The sequence below is a fragment of the Pteronotus mesoamericanus genome, unplaced genomic scaffold, assembly GCF_021234165.1.
Source record: "Pteronotus mesoamericanus isolate MK-2021 breed Mesoamerican mustached bat unplaced genomic scaffold, CSHL_Meso_final scaffold_54, whole genome shotgun sequence".
NCBI lineage: Eukaryota > Metazoa > Chordata > Mammalia > Chiroptera > Mormoopidae > Pteronotus > Pteronotus mesoamericanus.
The window spans coordinates 27,874,439-27,890,269 of record NW_026555321.1 but is presented as its reverse complement, the minus strand read 5'-3'; the positions used below and the strand labels follow the sequence as shown (position 1 = coordinate 27,890,269).

General features: G+C 40.1%; 1 protein-coding gene across 1 annotated transcript in view; it reads right to left on the bottom strand.

Annotated features, from left to right (window-relative positions):
• Positions 1–1,503: 1,503 nt before the first annotated feature.
• GRK7 (G protein-coupled receptor kinase 7) overlaps positions 1,504–15,831 on the bottom strand; it is a 33,238-nt gene continuing 18,910 nt past the window's right edge. The window contains 3 exon segments of the mRNA XM_054595269.1: positions 1,504–1,882; positions 11,914–12,046; positions 12,049–12,187. Of these exon segments, the coding sequence (XP_054451244.1) occupies positions 1,504–1,882; positions 11,914–12,046; positions 12,049–12,187 (651 nt within the window).

Below are 15,831 nucleotides of genomic sequence, written 5' to 3'. Positions count from 1 at the left end.
TTGGGGTATTGAAAAATTGCTGTCAAAATGTATGAATGAAGTTTTGAGCAACCAAAACAAAGACCCATGTGTAATGACATTTAAATCTACGTGGCCATGACTCCTAAGCTTTGTTGCACACTGGAATCACTTGGGGAAGTTTTGAAACACTAGATATTCAGGCTGTGCCCCAGATAAATTAAAATTTGGGGGTGGGAGCCAGACATTAGTACTTTTTTTTCAAGCATTAGTATTTTTAAAAGATCCCTGGGTGATTCATTACAAAGTTCAGCAAAGTTGAGGAACCAATAGCATATGGAATTATATGTGTAAGCAATTTGTAGGTATTACTTGAAGGACTCAATTTACAGCATAACTCACAGACATCATATATATTTTCATTTAAAATGCTTCACCATGAAAATGGTAAAATATTTCAAAAGTATTAAAAAAAGACTTTCAGTAAGTTAAAAATTATTTTGTAACCTGAAATATTTCCAAACTGTTATAATCCATTCCTTTTTTTTAATGAGGAGAATATCAGAAACATTTATTTTCAGCACCAAATTCCTTTTTATAAGTACAGAAGCAGAAGAAATACTGAAAGATAAAGGGAAGGAAGGATATAAACAAAGGAAAACTAAAATGATTATTTACTAAGAATTGCAAATGCTCATTTTCTGTGCACACCACAAAGTTCCTTTCTCTGTTGCTAGGACTTTGTGTAATTTACAGGGACATGATAGTAGAGAGCTCCTGCTTTTAGTTTATCAAAATAAACCTGAATGTTCTTTTTCCCAGCCCTCAGTGAAATCTGAGACTTTACTCATCTTTATGAAAAAAGAAAGGGAGGGAGGGAGGGAGGAAGGAAGAAAGGGAGGAAGGGAGGGAAAAGGAAGAAAAGAGAGAGAGAGAGAGAGCAAGAAAGTGTGAGCCTGCCTGTCCTTCGAACTGCTTTGTGGTTAGAACGCCCCTCCTGCTCCATCAGTCCTTTCTACAACCGATTTTTACGTGTTAGGAATGGAGACAGTAATGTACAGGGAGCCACTTTAAACTGGAGCGGGAGCCGCCATCTCAGAGAACAGCCTCGCGCGTCTTGTGTCTCAAATCTCGGAATGTGAAACTGGGCAAAATAATCTTTGGACTGGGCCTAGGGCAACATTATGTCCCAAAAAATTGTTTGTGAAGATAACAAGAAAGCAGTTATTATGACTACTGGACTGAAAATTAAAAACATTATTTAGAGTCCACATGACGATGTTATGTCATCGGCCCCTCTAGAAGTGCCTTTCTTCCACAGATGCAATTGCTTCTCTCTGTCTCACAAATACCCATTGCTTTTGTCTCCTTATTGGAACACTATTTGGTTTTCTGCCAGGATCAATGTGTCCCAAAAAGCTATTCTCTTATGGATCTCAATAAATTCTTGTTGCCTCTCACTTTGAAAGGCCTTTTTCTTTTTCTTTCTTTCTTTCTTTTCTTTTTTTTTAATTTTTAGGTTAACAGGAACACTCGAGGACTAGGTCAGCTGAGACTCCTGCTGCCTGTCTGGTAGAGAGAACAACTTATAATAACAAACATACCAGATTTGGATGAGTTACCCTCCCCACAACCTGCAGGCCTGTTGTTGGGGTCATTTAATCCTTCAAACAGTCCTGTTTCTATAATCTCTTCCTGCCACGCTATGCGCACAGCACCTGTTGCAAATCTTTGGAAGAACTTCTAATCTTCATCATCAAATTCAACTCCCCGAACCTCAGAGAAATCTTCAATGTCATCAATATCTTTGGCGTAAACCACCGGAGGGTCTGGCACATATGGTGGTTCACCTGGGCCTGCTTCCAGGCAAGGAAAGTGGATGGTTTTGAAGAGAGGGTGTTTCCTGAGATAATCAGACTTTTCTCTGTGAGAAAGGAGACGGTCAGCCACCCACACGGCAACAAACCAAAACCGGGGACATTCTAACAGTGCAGAGGGTGTAGCATTCTTTTCCCATACACATTTCATTTTAATTACAAAAACAATATAATGACATAAAGAATAATTGAGAAAAATAATAACTTTAAAAATAACTCACCGTTCCATCATATATAGACAGTAGCATTTTCATTATTTGCAGACAGTTTTCCCATGTAGATGTGATTTTTCAGGAGTCCAGCAGTTGGCATGACTGTTATTCTTCGTTATTCTACAAAGCACCAACAAAAATCAGTGTGGCCAGAACCTGCTTGCCTGTAGCTTCCAGTCCATGCCTCTTGCTCTGTCCTTCAGGGTCACGTAGAACAAGTTAATATATCTCTTTCCACATGATCAGCACTTACATTTAAAAAGACCATCCTCACATCTCCTTACTCTCCACATGATTTCTAGGAGCCCACCTACTTCCCCAGCTGCCAAAATAATCTTTAAAGACTTAAAAATATCCATTAGTAAGTTTTAGTAGCAAGAATGAGCATATGTTTGGTCCTGAAGACTATAGTTACTTGTGATCAAATCTCCCTTCCTTATGCTAGAAATGATTCCAGTATTTGCCTCAGAATAAGGAAAAAAAATGTACTTGCCCAAGTGTGAAACCTCTTGTATTGATTACCTATTGCTATGTATCAAATTGCCCCAACATTTAGTGGCTTAAAACAACAAACATTAACTCTCTCACAGTTTCTGGGGGTCAAGGTTGTAGACATGGCTTCACTGGGCGCCTGTGGCTTAAGGTCTCTTGTCGGGATGCAGTAAAGCTGTTGGTCAGAGCTATGGTTTCATCTGAAGGTTCACCTGGGGTTGAGGGGAGGAATCTCCTGAACTCACTCATGTAATTATTGGCAAGACTTCATCCCTCACCATGTGAACATCTCCATAGGGGGCTGTCTTATAACGTTATTGCTGTTTTTCCCTACTGCTAATGATCAGAGGAAGAGAGAGAGAGAGAGAGAGAAATAGAGAGAGTCCAAGACAGAAGGCAGTCTTTTTATTACCTAATCTTGGAAATAACATCTCAGCACTTCTGCTGTATTCTATTGTTAGAAACAAGTCAGAAAGTCCAGCCCACCCACCCTAAAGGGAAGGGAGGACCACATTAGTGGTGGTCTACCACACTCTTCTCTTGTTTCCTCTTCTGTTCATGTTTTAAAAAAATAAAAAGGGGGCTCTTTAGTGGCATCAGATTCAAATGATTTTTTTTCTTTTCCTTTTATATGAAAAAATATGTTGGTCTAAGTAATGTCTTCCTTTTGGAAGAAGTAAATTTATGCCATAAATCAACTTTTATAAAAATTAATCACATTCATGGTCTTCCCTGTCACATTTTCCATTCCAGCTATCAAAAAGCTTTTAGGAAAAGGGTTAAGGAATTCCCTCAAATATCCCCTTAGAGACTCCCCACCATGGCACGTGATCACTGAAGCAGACTCTGCCCAGTAAGATGACACAATAATGACATTAGTAATAATAGTGACAATAACTAACATTTACTCAGACCCTATTCTCAGCTAATACAACGTTAAGCCCTTTGCTCACATTGTCACATTTTACCACAACAACCCCTGTCTGTTTTCAAATTGTATTTTTAACCTCTTTGAACCTCTTCAGCTGCGCATCTGAGAAAGCAAGAAAATATAGGTGAATTCAAAGGAAAAATTATAATAAAATGTTATTATGAAAAAGAGAAACTCAGTTGGATACATCTGATACCCAGGCACTCCCTGGGTTGTTGTGTGATTCGGGCCAAGCCCCATCCAGAAAAGCCATCCAGGCCTCCTGGGACTTTTCCCATCGTAACCCAATGGAAAAGACAGGGATGGAGAGCTGCATCCCAGGATACTCCACGGTTTCTTTTTTTCCAAAGGCCACCAAATCTCCTCCATCAACTGAAAGAAAGGAAAGTGCAGGCTTGCTATCTATGAGAACCTAGTTCCCAATGTCAATCTGTGGAGTAAAAGCCTTGAGGGGGAGGGTTACTGAGATAAATTGAAACTTCAAAGATATATATTTTTTAAAGGTTTATTGAGGTATAATTTGCACAGCAATATTCACTATTTTAAGATATCATATAGGTTGAGGAGTGGGTTTCATATAGATTTTAAATGGCAGAACAAGGATAAAACCAGAATTCCATCCAAGTAGATCAGGAATGAACCCGAGACCTATGTATCTGAAAGAGGGCAAAAGAGTTGGAATGGGACAAGGAGCCATGAGGAAGGCACTTGTACCTCCTTGATGGCCCCTGGCAGGCATGATCGCACTGTCCCAGAGGTCGAGAGTGCACCTTAAACTCACTCTGAGCAGCTTTAACTTGGATAGACCCGGATGGCCTGGGCTTGTCCCTCAGGATGGTTGAATGCAGCCCTTTGGCAACTAGTCACACAAGACAAGGGAATGATGGACCACTTTGAGGATTTTTTTATGTTCCTCAGCACCCCAACCAGATGCCTCTGGCAGGCAGGGCCCATGCCTTACACTGTGGAGGAGAGACTATTCTGTCACCTGACCGCTGCCTGACCACTGCGGCCGGCTGCATCCTGGCCAGAACAGACACTGCTTCCTGAGAAATCCCCTCGGAGACAGTCCGATGGACAGCTCCCCCCACCCCGGCCCCCAGACACGCGGGTTCCTTCAACAGACCTTCGCCCAGCCTCAGGCAAGCATGTAAGGCATTTCCCCCTGATCTAGGATGGGTCTCCCTGGTACTGCATCCATCCTGCCTTGTACTACGTATTCCCTTATTGCCTGCCACACGGTGCAGAGGATGTCCGTGCCATCTTGCCACCGCCCAAGATATGCCTCGTATGCAAATTCCCTTAATAAACTCTTGATGTAATAATGAAATTGTTGGCCTCTTTCTTGGTCTCTCAACCTGGGAAATTTACATTAACAATACCTTTTTCCAATTTATATCTATGGCTGCTCATGCTAACAACATAAGATGAGGCTTTCTAAGCTCTGTTCCTTTAACTCCGTCCAGGCCACCACAAAGCTGATCACTTTGCTCTTTTGCACGAGTGACTCTCACCTCTATGTGCAGTTAGAAGTGGCATGAAGATGATTTTACTCCTGAATCCTGCCCTGGCTGCTTTGTGCAGGGGTCTTTTGGCCCACCTCTCTGAACAAAGAGGAGAGGCTATTGATGGAGGCAGCATCTTTTGGAATAGCCCAACTGGCAGCTGCAGGAAGACTTCTCTTGCTTGTAGGAATAGACTATATTTCTGAGCATTAACAGAGGCCCTTGTGTTACTGAACCCCACATGGAGATTACAATGCAATTCAATGAAGATGAGATACCCACTGCCCATACAAGAGGACCACACTGCGCAGTTTGGTCTGCCAAGAACGGTGGGTATTAGCCTGAAATTGTGTGTTGGAGAAGCACTTCAGTCACACACATGCATGGGTAGTTGCTCTTGTTTGGCTGCATTGACTGGTCAGAATAAAACCTGCAGAATACTTCAGTGGTTCTTCACCTTTGATTTTATTGGAAAATACCATAGTTGACCCTATCTGGAGCCCCTAGGAGATGCTCAGAAAAACTTTCGGCTTCTCTGCAAAATTAACTCCCAGACCCATAAAGGCAATGGAGGAGATCCTGTTGAGTGGTGTCTAAAGATGGAGAGGGGTTTTCAGTTTGTTTTATTTTATTTTTACTTTTTAATTGAATTTATTGGGGTGACATTGGTAATAAAATTATATAGGTTTCAGGTGTATAATTCTGTAACACATAATCTGTATATTGTATTGTGTGATCACCACCCCAAGCCAAGTGGCCTTCCACCTCCATTCCACGCCCTCCCGCCCCCAAGCCCTTTTTTGTTTCCGCCAACCTCCCTTTCCCTCTGGTAATCACCACACTGTTGTCTGTGCCTATGATTTTGTTTGTTTGGTTGTTTAATCCCTTCGCCTTTTTCTTGAGGCCCTGCAACCCCCTCCCCTCTGACAGCTGTCCGTTCTCTAGCCATGAGTCTGTTTCTATTTTGTTTGTTAATTTTGTTCATTAGATCCCACTTCAATTTATTTTATTTTTAAAATTTTATTTATTTATTTATTTATTTATTTTCCCACCCGTATTCACCCCTCCCACTTAGTTCATGTCCATGGGTCCTACATATAAGTTCTTTGGTTTCTCCATTTCCTATGCTATTTTTAGTCTCCCCCTGTCTATTTTTGTACCTACTATTTATGCTTCTTATTCCCTCTGCATTCTCCCCGATTCTTCCCCCTCCCCCTCCTCTCTGATCTCCACTTCTGTGATTCTGTTCCTGTTCTAGTTTTTTGCTTAGTTTGTTTTTATTTTTGTTTTTTAGGTTCAGATGTTGATAGTTTAGTTTGTTTTCATTTTACTGTTCACAGCTCCTAATCTTTTTCTTCTTCTTACATAAGTCCCTTTAACATTTTGTATAATAAGGGCTTGGTGATGATGAACTCCTTTAACTTGACCTTACCTGGGAAGCACTTTATCTGCCCTTCCATTCTAAATGATAGCTTTGCTGGATAGTGCAATCTTGGACGTAGGTCCTTGTCTTTCATAACTTTGAATACTTCTTTCCAGCCCCTTCTTGCCTGCAAGGTTTCTTCTGAGAAATCAGCAGACAGTCTTATGGGAACTCCTTTGTAGGTAACTGTCCCCTTTGCTCTTGCTGCTTCTGAGAGTCTCTCCTTACTTTTAATCTTGGGTAAGTTAATTATGATGTGCCTTGGTGTGTGCTTCCTTGAGTCCAACTTCTTTGGGACTCTCTGAGCTTCCCGGATCTCCTGGAAATCGATTTCCTTAGCCAGATTGGGGAAGTTCTCCTTCATTATTTTTTCAAATAAGATTTCAAGGTCTTGCTCTTCCTCTTCTCCTTCTGGCACCCTTATGATTCGGAGGTTGAAACGTTTAAAGTTGTCCCACAGGTTCCTAAGCCTCTCCTCATTGTTTTTTGAATTCTTGTTTTTTCATTCTGTTCTGGTTGAATGCTTATCTCTTCCTTCTGCTCCCACTCATTGATTTGAGTCCCGGTTTCCTTCCCTTTACTGTTGGTACCCTGTATATTTTCCTTTATTTCACTTTGCCTAGCCTTCAGTTTATCCTCCATTTTGGGACCATACTCAACCAATTCAGTGAGCATCCAGATTACCAGTGTTTTTGAACTGTGCATCTGATAGGTGGGCTATCTGTTCATCGCTTAGTTGTATTTTTGGAGCTTTGATCTGTTCTTTCATTTGAGCCATATTTCTTTGTCTCAGTGCACCTATTATATTGGGAGGGGCGGAGCCTTAGGAATTGGACAGAGCGGGGCAACCCAGGTTGCTGTGTTGTGACGCTGTGTGTGGGGGAGCGGCCTGAGAGGGAGCAATGCCACTTGCTTGCATCCTGGCCGGCTTTCAGTCACTCCTCCAGCCACCCACAAGCAAACTGGGCCTTTCTGGTGCTGATTCCCAGGTGGGTGGGTTTGTGTATGTTCTAGAACCCTGTGGGTCTGTCCAATGAGCTCTCCTGTGAGGCTGGGAGTTTCTCCTGCTGTGGTATCCCCCACAGTTTTTTTTATAGCCAGAGGTTTTGAGACTTTTTCTTCCCGCACTGGAACCCTGGATTGCACAGTCCATCTCCCTTCCCAGCTATTCCTCAGTTTATCATCCTGCAAACGTGGGACCACCCCGTCTGCCAGCTGCAGCATTGCAGCACACCCTCTCCATGCCAGCTGCCCCTCCCTGCCTCTCCTACCAGTCGGGATGAATGTTTCTCCTTTAGCTTCTTGTTTGTCAGACTCCCATACAGTTCAATTTTCTGGCAGTCTGGTTATTTTTTGTTTTTAAATTTGTTGTTGTCCTTCTTTTGGTTGTGTGAGGAGGCAGAGTGTATCTACCTACATCTCCATCTTGGCCGGAAGTTCATGTCAATTTATTTTAAATGCTCATGGGTGCACCGAGGAGGGGTACTTGACCTCTCTCTTGTATAACTTGTTGTCTAGACATTGTCTCTACTTTGAAGGACACTTACAAAATTAAGCAGGTGTTATTTGAATGAATTTTTAAAAGCTATGAAGATTTAAAATGAAAACATTGGAAGGTTTTCTCTTTCACTGAACAGCTGGTTTTTATATGCCTCTTTTCTAATGTTGTAAGCAGTCATGTTCAAAACAGTCACAACAACATATGCTTTACGAAAAGTGTTTTCTTGAGGGAACAGCTTCAGGCAATCATCCAGTGCTGTAAGGGAACATTTTCTTGAAGGAATTTGTCAACATTTCATTTTATAGATCCAAAGTGTGCTTATAAAGTATTGAGACAGATATTCAATCAAACCCACCAAGTGGGTGGTGCTCCCCCCAGGGGGTCACCTGGGGATGGATTGTCTCTGCATGGTATCAGGTGGGTACCTGCCTTAGCAGGGGGATCACTTTGTAAGTTATATAAATGTCTAATCACTATGTTGTACACCCACAACTAATGTAATACTATACATCACCCATAATTGAAAAATAAATTTTAAAAAATGAAAATAAAATAAAAGGGACTGTTCACTTCCCCCACTGCCTGGGCCACAGTTGGTAGCTTCTGTTGCTTCCCACACTCAAGGTCCAGGATGGTAGAGAGGGTCAGGGGTTACTACATCCAGTTCTCTCCTTCCCGGCCACTCGGAAGACCAGGGCCCTTGCCCTTAGGTAAGGCCCAAGGAATGTTCTGGCCGTCAGAAGTGATGTGCGAAGCAGGCCACCTCCCAGCTGAGGCAGGACAAAGCTCCTTGGGTTCTCCTCTCTTGCCACAGCAACTGGAGGCCACCAGTTCCCATGATGCTATAAGAGAGAAGCAGCCCGGATCTCTGGATCACTGCTCAGAAGGGAGATACCCTGGGGAGCTCCTGGACCCACAATGGACTTTGAATGAGAAATAATCCTTTAGGTTTCAGGCGTGGAGACTTTAGGATTTGCTCATTACAATGTGGTCTACTCTGACTGTGCTAACACAACAATGTTGGGATCTGTATGGGGAAATCAATTTCACATTTTACGTCACGTAAATGTAGAGTTCTATCTAATCTCAAAGTACTCACTTATTAGTTGGGTTATCTGTCATGCTTCAAAAGTAATTAAACATGAATTTGTTTTGCTTTCTAAAAACAGGTCAAAAACAAAAAGGTTTCCTCCATACTAAACATTTTGAGCTAAGGTTGCATTGTTCTAGGGTCTCCACTGGCAACTACTTGAAAGATTTAGAGTAATTTGGCTGCCTAAGTTCTGGTGTAATATTAAAAATCAGTCACATAACTTTACAGTTTTAACATTCACATTTGTATATATTTTTAGATTTTGAAGATTCAGTCCCAGAAATTTAAGACATTCAAGATCATAGTTTGGTCAAAATATTCATCCGATATCTCCCTTAGAACAAATCAATAATATAGGTATCCCTTGCTTTTTGAAAGTTTGAGTTATACCACTTCATTTTTATGAAAGGTCCACAATTCGCTAGTGCCTGCTTTCCGCGAACCAAAAGAAATCTGAAGAGGAATTTTGCTTGTATGAAAATTGCAAAAAGACAAAATAAGGTTCAGTGTTTGTTTTGCAGCAGCCATTATAAAGGCAGGTGCACCCTGAGCAGAGAGAGTGGCCCCACCAAGCTCCTTCCCCAGGAACTGCACTCAGCATCTCAGCCGCAAGCTGCCAGAGCTTTGAGCTGTATCTGTGAGCATCTCTGCTTGGTCTTCGTTTATTCTGCGCATCTGTTGGCAAGATGTGTCCTATCAGAAAAGCCTGAGAGCTCATAAGGGTGTTATGCTAGCATAACACTGGACATAAGCATATTTGGTACAATTTGATTGGTTATTTTGGGGGGTTTGGGAATGCTAAAACATTCTTCCATATAAATTAATGGTATTTCCTTCTTTGCTTTATTCCATTTGGCTCTACTTTCAGACAGTGGGGGAAACATATAATTGCTATGATATATTGAATGATTCCTAACATACCTTATATCTAACTTTCTGTACATTATATCTAAACCTCAAAATATCCCACTGTATTAACCAGGGTTCTCCAGAGAAACAGAGCCAATGGGATGTTGAAGGGGCCCAGAATACACCACAGTGGCATTAAAATTATTTTGAGCAGAGGGCATTTGAGAGTCAACAGACACATATCTGCAGAAAAGCAGAGCCTCCCCCAAAGAACTCAACTCCTAAACCCTCTCCCCAGGAATTTCAGGAGCTTTGGAACCAGGGGAGATCAATTCTTACCACCAGCAACAGAAGTCATCACCATACCTAAATAGACATTGTCACAAAGCTATGGCTTCTCCCGTCTCTTCTCCTGAGGGCCCACATAGTGTCCCTAAAAGGCATTTGTTCTCCTGTAGTGCCCTTCCGCCCTCCGCCAGTGCTAACAAGTCATTGGCCTGTCAGGGCCCTGCCCCCACCCCCCTTTCCTCTGTTAAGCCTCCAATTCTAACCACCTCCTAGGCACAGTTTTCTGTGAACTCTTGTAAATGTACACGGATTAAAATATGTCTTTTGCCAGTTTAATTTACAGGCCTCCATTCTTGAATCTGAGAGAGCAGAGAAAATCCTTTTTTTTTTTTTTTAACGCCCTAACAGTAGTGTGTATATATGAGAGAGAGGTTTATTTTAAGGAATTGGCTGATGCAATTGTGGAGGATTGTCAAGTCCAAATTCCTTAAGGTAGGCTCACAGGCTGGAGACCCAGGGAAGGGTTACAGTTCAAGTGAAAAGGTGGTTTCCTGGGAGAATTCTCTCTTCTCCAAGGGAAGTCAGTCTTTTCTTTCTTTTTTTTTTAAATTTAGGACATCACCTGATTAGATGAGGCCCACCCACATTATGAAGAATAATCTGCTTTATTGAAAGCCTACTGATTTATATGTTAATCTCATCATTAAAAAATACCTGCACAGAAACATCTAGAATAATGATTGATCAAATATCAGACTATTGTGGCCTAGTCAAGTTGATACTGAGATTAACCATTATTACCACCCCCACTCCCACTTTATATATGAGGATATTGATACTCAAAGAAAGCAATTTGATTGCCTGAGGTAAAATGACCAGCACATAACAGAACTGTAGCACAGCTAGGATGGAATTCTCCCTTGGTTTTCTCCTTACGTAAGGCAGTCGCCCTCTGCCAAGGGACTTTTCATAGGTCAGCTTTTATTTATTTATTTATTTATTTATTTATTTATTCCAAAATATCTTGGCCTTATTATTCCATTTGTAAGCAATAAAACCTGATGTTCCTCGAAGTTAATTTAGACTATATTAAGTTAGCTGGAAACTAAATTACTTGTTAATTGGGTGATGATATTTTAGAGAGATGTTTAATAGGGGAAGAATTTTCCAGAGCTTTGGCTATCAGTACTGGTGTTTTTTATTTTATTTTGAGCTTTTTTTGGGAGGGGGGAATTTTATTTATTTATTTGTAGAGAGAGGGGGAAGGGGAGAGACAGACAGGAAGAGAAACATTGATGTTAGAGAGAAACATCAATCAGTTGCCTCTCATACACACCCCGATCCGCTGAGCTTCAATTTCTTAACAGATAATTTATTCATGAAGTTCAAAATTTAAAAGATAATAGGATTCGATAGTGAAAATCCTCATTTGCATTCCTGTCACCAGCCCCCTTTATTAGAGACAATCGATTCTGTACTTTTCTTGTATACACTGCTCAAGTTAGTCTATGCAACTATTTAAATTATATACTTTTTCTTCTTTTTTATGTTTGCTGCTTTGTACCTCACCTTTTCACTTTCAAATATATCTTGGAGAGTGTTTCATATCAAGTGTTCATAGTACTTGAAATTATCAGAAATACTTAACCATATAATATGCAAATAATGATAGTACAATAATAATACTAATTGATCCCAAGGCTTTGTCATTAATCTAAAATATTCTTCAAATCCCTGTGAGCAATGCTGGCATTATTAATCATCTCAACTTTATGGGAGTTTACCTGCTTCCTAAGCTTTGTTCTGGTTTCTTAGCCAAGAAGAGTCTGCAAATATCTTTTGCTCCCTCTGTGAAGTTATCATGTTGGAATTTGACCTCTTCTTTCAGAGTTCTATGCTTTAAATCCTCTTTACTGATTTTTCCTTATAATCTTTGAATGATATTCTTCCAGGAACCATTTCATAAATAATGCATCCCATTGGAAATCAGTCTGCAGGATAGGAGTGGCTCACTTTTTCCATTAGGATTTCGGGAGCCATATAACCATTGGTTCCATCCTGTAACACCCCCTGCACCCTCAAAAAAAATCAAAACAAAAAAAAAAACCCCACTAATGTGAGTGTAACAGACGTTGCTGATTGTCTACCCAAAACCCATTCTCTTTCTCCATCCTTGTTAAGCGAACCCTAGTTTACTTGGGGTGGCAATGTATCTAACCCGTTCTATTCCCTGCTTCCCCAGCCATCAGGGCAGGCCATGAAGTCCATCGGCCAATAAGATATAAGGACGACTTGGCTGGAGTGCATGGTAACAGGGATAGATGTGGCTGCTCCTGAAGTGAGAAAACCACCTGGCCTCTCTTAGTCTCATCACCTCATCTTTAAGGTGAAAAGTTCAAGTGGATTCTCTAAAATTCCCTAAGTTCTGCCTCTGTTTTAAATCACAGACAATAGGAAATTAGATGCATCATTTTTTTAGGGTTGACCACTATATTGTTAATTTTGAATGTTCACAAAATATTATCGGGTCTGTGATGTTTCTTATTCTGTTTGCTATGTGGTACTATTAATATCACACATCTTGATCTGTCTTTGCATTAATAGATTAAGTCATTTTAATCTAGAAAATCCCACACATGAAACTTTATTTAACATGCATGACCATATATTGTAGGCACACTTCTGACAATATATACCAAATGGCCACTGGGTTCAATAATATATTTATATATACAGTAGTCATATTTATTTATTTTGGTAAAATACACACAATACAAAATTTACCATCTTAGTCATTTTTAAAGGTACAGTTCAAGAGAATTAAGTACATTCACTCTATTTTACAATGAATCACCAGAAGTCTTCATCTTGCACAGCTGAAACTCTAGTACCTGCTACACAATAATTCCCTAGCCCCTGGCAACCTCCATGCTTCTGTCTCTATGAATCTGACTACTCCGGGGACCTTATATCCTTATATAACTAGAATCATGCAGTATTTGTCTTTTTTTGTGACTGTGTGTGATGTTAATACAATCACTCATTCAACAAAATTTTAATGAACACCTACAACATACCTTGTAATGATTAAGTATATATTTACATAATAATATGTTTTTCCCCAAACTAAGTTGCTTTTGGTTAAAGTATAATGTATAACTTCTAAAGTAATTAAAAATGCAAATAAAGAGCCCGGGCCAGGTAGCTAACTTGGTTAGAGCATCGTTCTGATACATCAAGGTTGCAAGTTGGATCTCTGGTTGGGGCACATAAGTGCAAAAACAAGTTGATGTTTCTTTCTCTCTCTCTCAAATCAATAAATACAATTTTAAAAAATGCAAACAAAGAACATGTTAAAATGACAATAAGTTTATACTAGTGCATGAAAATGATAATATAAATTGTTGACAGAGTTGTGACAAAAAAGTTGTACTCTGTAAATTGACCCAGACTTTTAGGAGAGCAGTAGAGTTAGAGCAATAGAAAGTCAGATGTATCAACAGTTCCTATCCTTCAACCAGGTTACTTAACTTTGGAGTACGTACCCCAAAGAAATGACTCAGAAGAAAAAAAAAGTGATCTATTTCAAGATAGTCTTAGCTCCATTATTCATAATGATCACAAGTTGAAAACACCCACAATGCCCATCGATAAAGACAATAAGCCAAAGTCTAGTGTTGATATCAAAAAATTTATATATGTAATGGATTTCACATACTGATTATTAATATGCTTTTTAGTACATGAAAAATGTTGTAAAGTGTTTTAGCTATTCTTTTTGTGATGTTTTTCTTATTACTTAAGTATATTTTATAGGCCTTGGGAATATTAAATTTCTAATAATTTTTACCTGGATAACAAGGAAAAGGTTAAATGACCTGAGCACTAATGAGGAGTAATTGGCTTGTGCAAGAAAATGCTGGAAGTGACCGGAGTCCGACAGGCTCTGAGCCAGCATGGCACTGCTGTTTTCACAGAAGCAGTCTATGTCATATGTAATTTGGGTGACCATACATTCCAGTCCGCCTGGGACAGTCCCAGTTTACATCTGTTGTCCTGGCGTCTTGTCTAGTTTTGCATTTGCCCAGACAAAAGGGTATTATTGTCGGCTACTCTGGGGCCCAGACTATACTTAACTCTTCTTTGTATCCCAACCAGGTATTTACTGCCTCACTGGGTGCATGCCCAACAAAATGTTTGTCAAATAAACAACAGCAAAGGTGGTAACTAGATGTCTTCCGTTCACTGTTGAGCCATGCCCTGCAGTGAGTTCTAGGGATACCAAGAAATATAAGGCTTGGCTCCTTCCCTTGAGAGCTTACAGTCTGGGCAAAAAGTTAATTCCATCAAGTAGAGTAAATGCCATAGTGGGAAAGAATGTAAAGCAAACAGTGAGGACATGTGTGTGTGTGTGTGAGCGTGAGTAGATACTTCACTGAAGAGCAACACTTGAGCTGAATCATGAGGGAAGAATATGTCACCAATGGGCATATGCAAGAGATGAAGTCAGGAAAAATATGAGCATATGAGCTGTTCAGGGAACTTTAAGAAAGTTGGCATTTCTGGAATGTAAGATCTGTGGGATGCAATGGTAGGAGGAGGTGCTGGAGGGGAGATGTTGACAAGTCTGAGAAACCTTGTAAACCAAGGTAGCAAAAGGCCATTCCCCGTCTCCCTTTTTCCTTATATCCTTCTATTATAGGGGCCAGAAGGCTAAGTACTCCACCTCCCAGATTCCTTTGCATCTAGGGTGGTCGTGTGATACGAGCAGGGTGAAGGTGCTGAGGGTTGGGAAAAGGGAAGGGAGCTTATGTGGAAATACATAAAAGATAAGACGGGTTAATGGATCAACAGAAATATGGATAACAGATGTAAACTGGGACTGTCCCAGGCAAACTGGAATATATGGTCACCCAAATTACATATTACATACGTTGCTTCTATACGCCTGCTCACTCCCACTGCCCCAGAATATCCTAGACCTTGTATCATTTTAAGTATTTCACTATGAACCTCTAAGAGATAACATCACTTTAAAAAAACCAAAGACCAAGCACTACAATACCATTATCTTACTTAAAAATAACAATAATTCATTAATATTATCAAATATCTGGACATGTTAACACTTTCCCAATTGTCTTATAAATTTGTCCTATAAACTCTTTAAATTTGGATTCAAATATGTTCCATATGACGTGATTGATTGACAGGTCTCTTAGATCTCTATGAATATATAAGTCCTTCCCTTGTCTGTTACTACTCCCTGCCAGTTTTTAATGGAAAAAAACTGTCTAAACTGTAGAGTTTGCCACAGTCAGGTTTTGCTGACTGCATCTCTGTGGTATCATTTAACTTGCTCCTTTGTTCTTTGTGTTTCCTGTACATTAATATCTAGATCTAGAGGCTGAATTTTTCTATGGAGCTATTTATTTCTGCAGATGCATGTTTTTATTAACATGTACTTAACATAAATTAATGTGCACAGATCTTATTCAGTTAAATAAATTTTGATAATTGAATATGCCCACATAAATGCCACCAAAACAAGATACAGCACATATTCTTTCTTTTTTTTTAAAGATTTATTTATTTTTAGAGAGAGGAGAAGAGCAGTAGAAAGAGAGAGAGAGAACCATAGAGGTGAGAGAAACATCAATTGGCTGTCCCTGATAGGCCCCCAACTGGGGACCTGGCCCGCA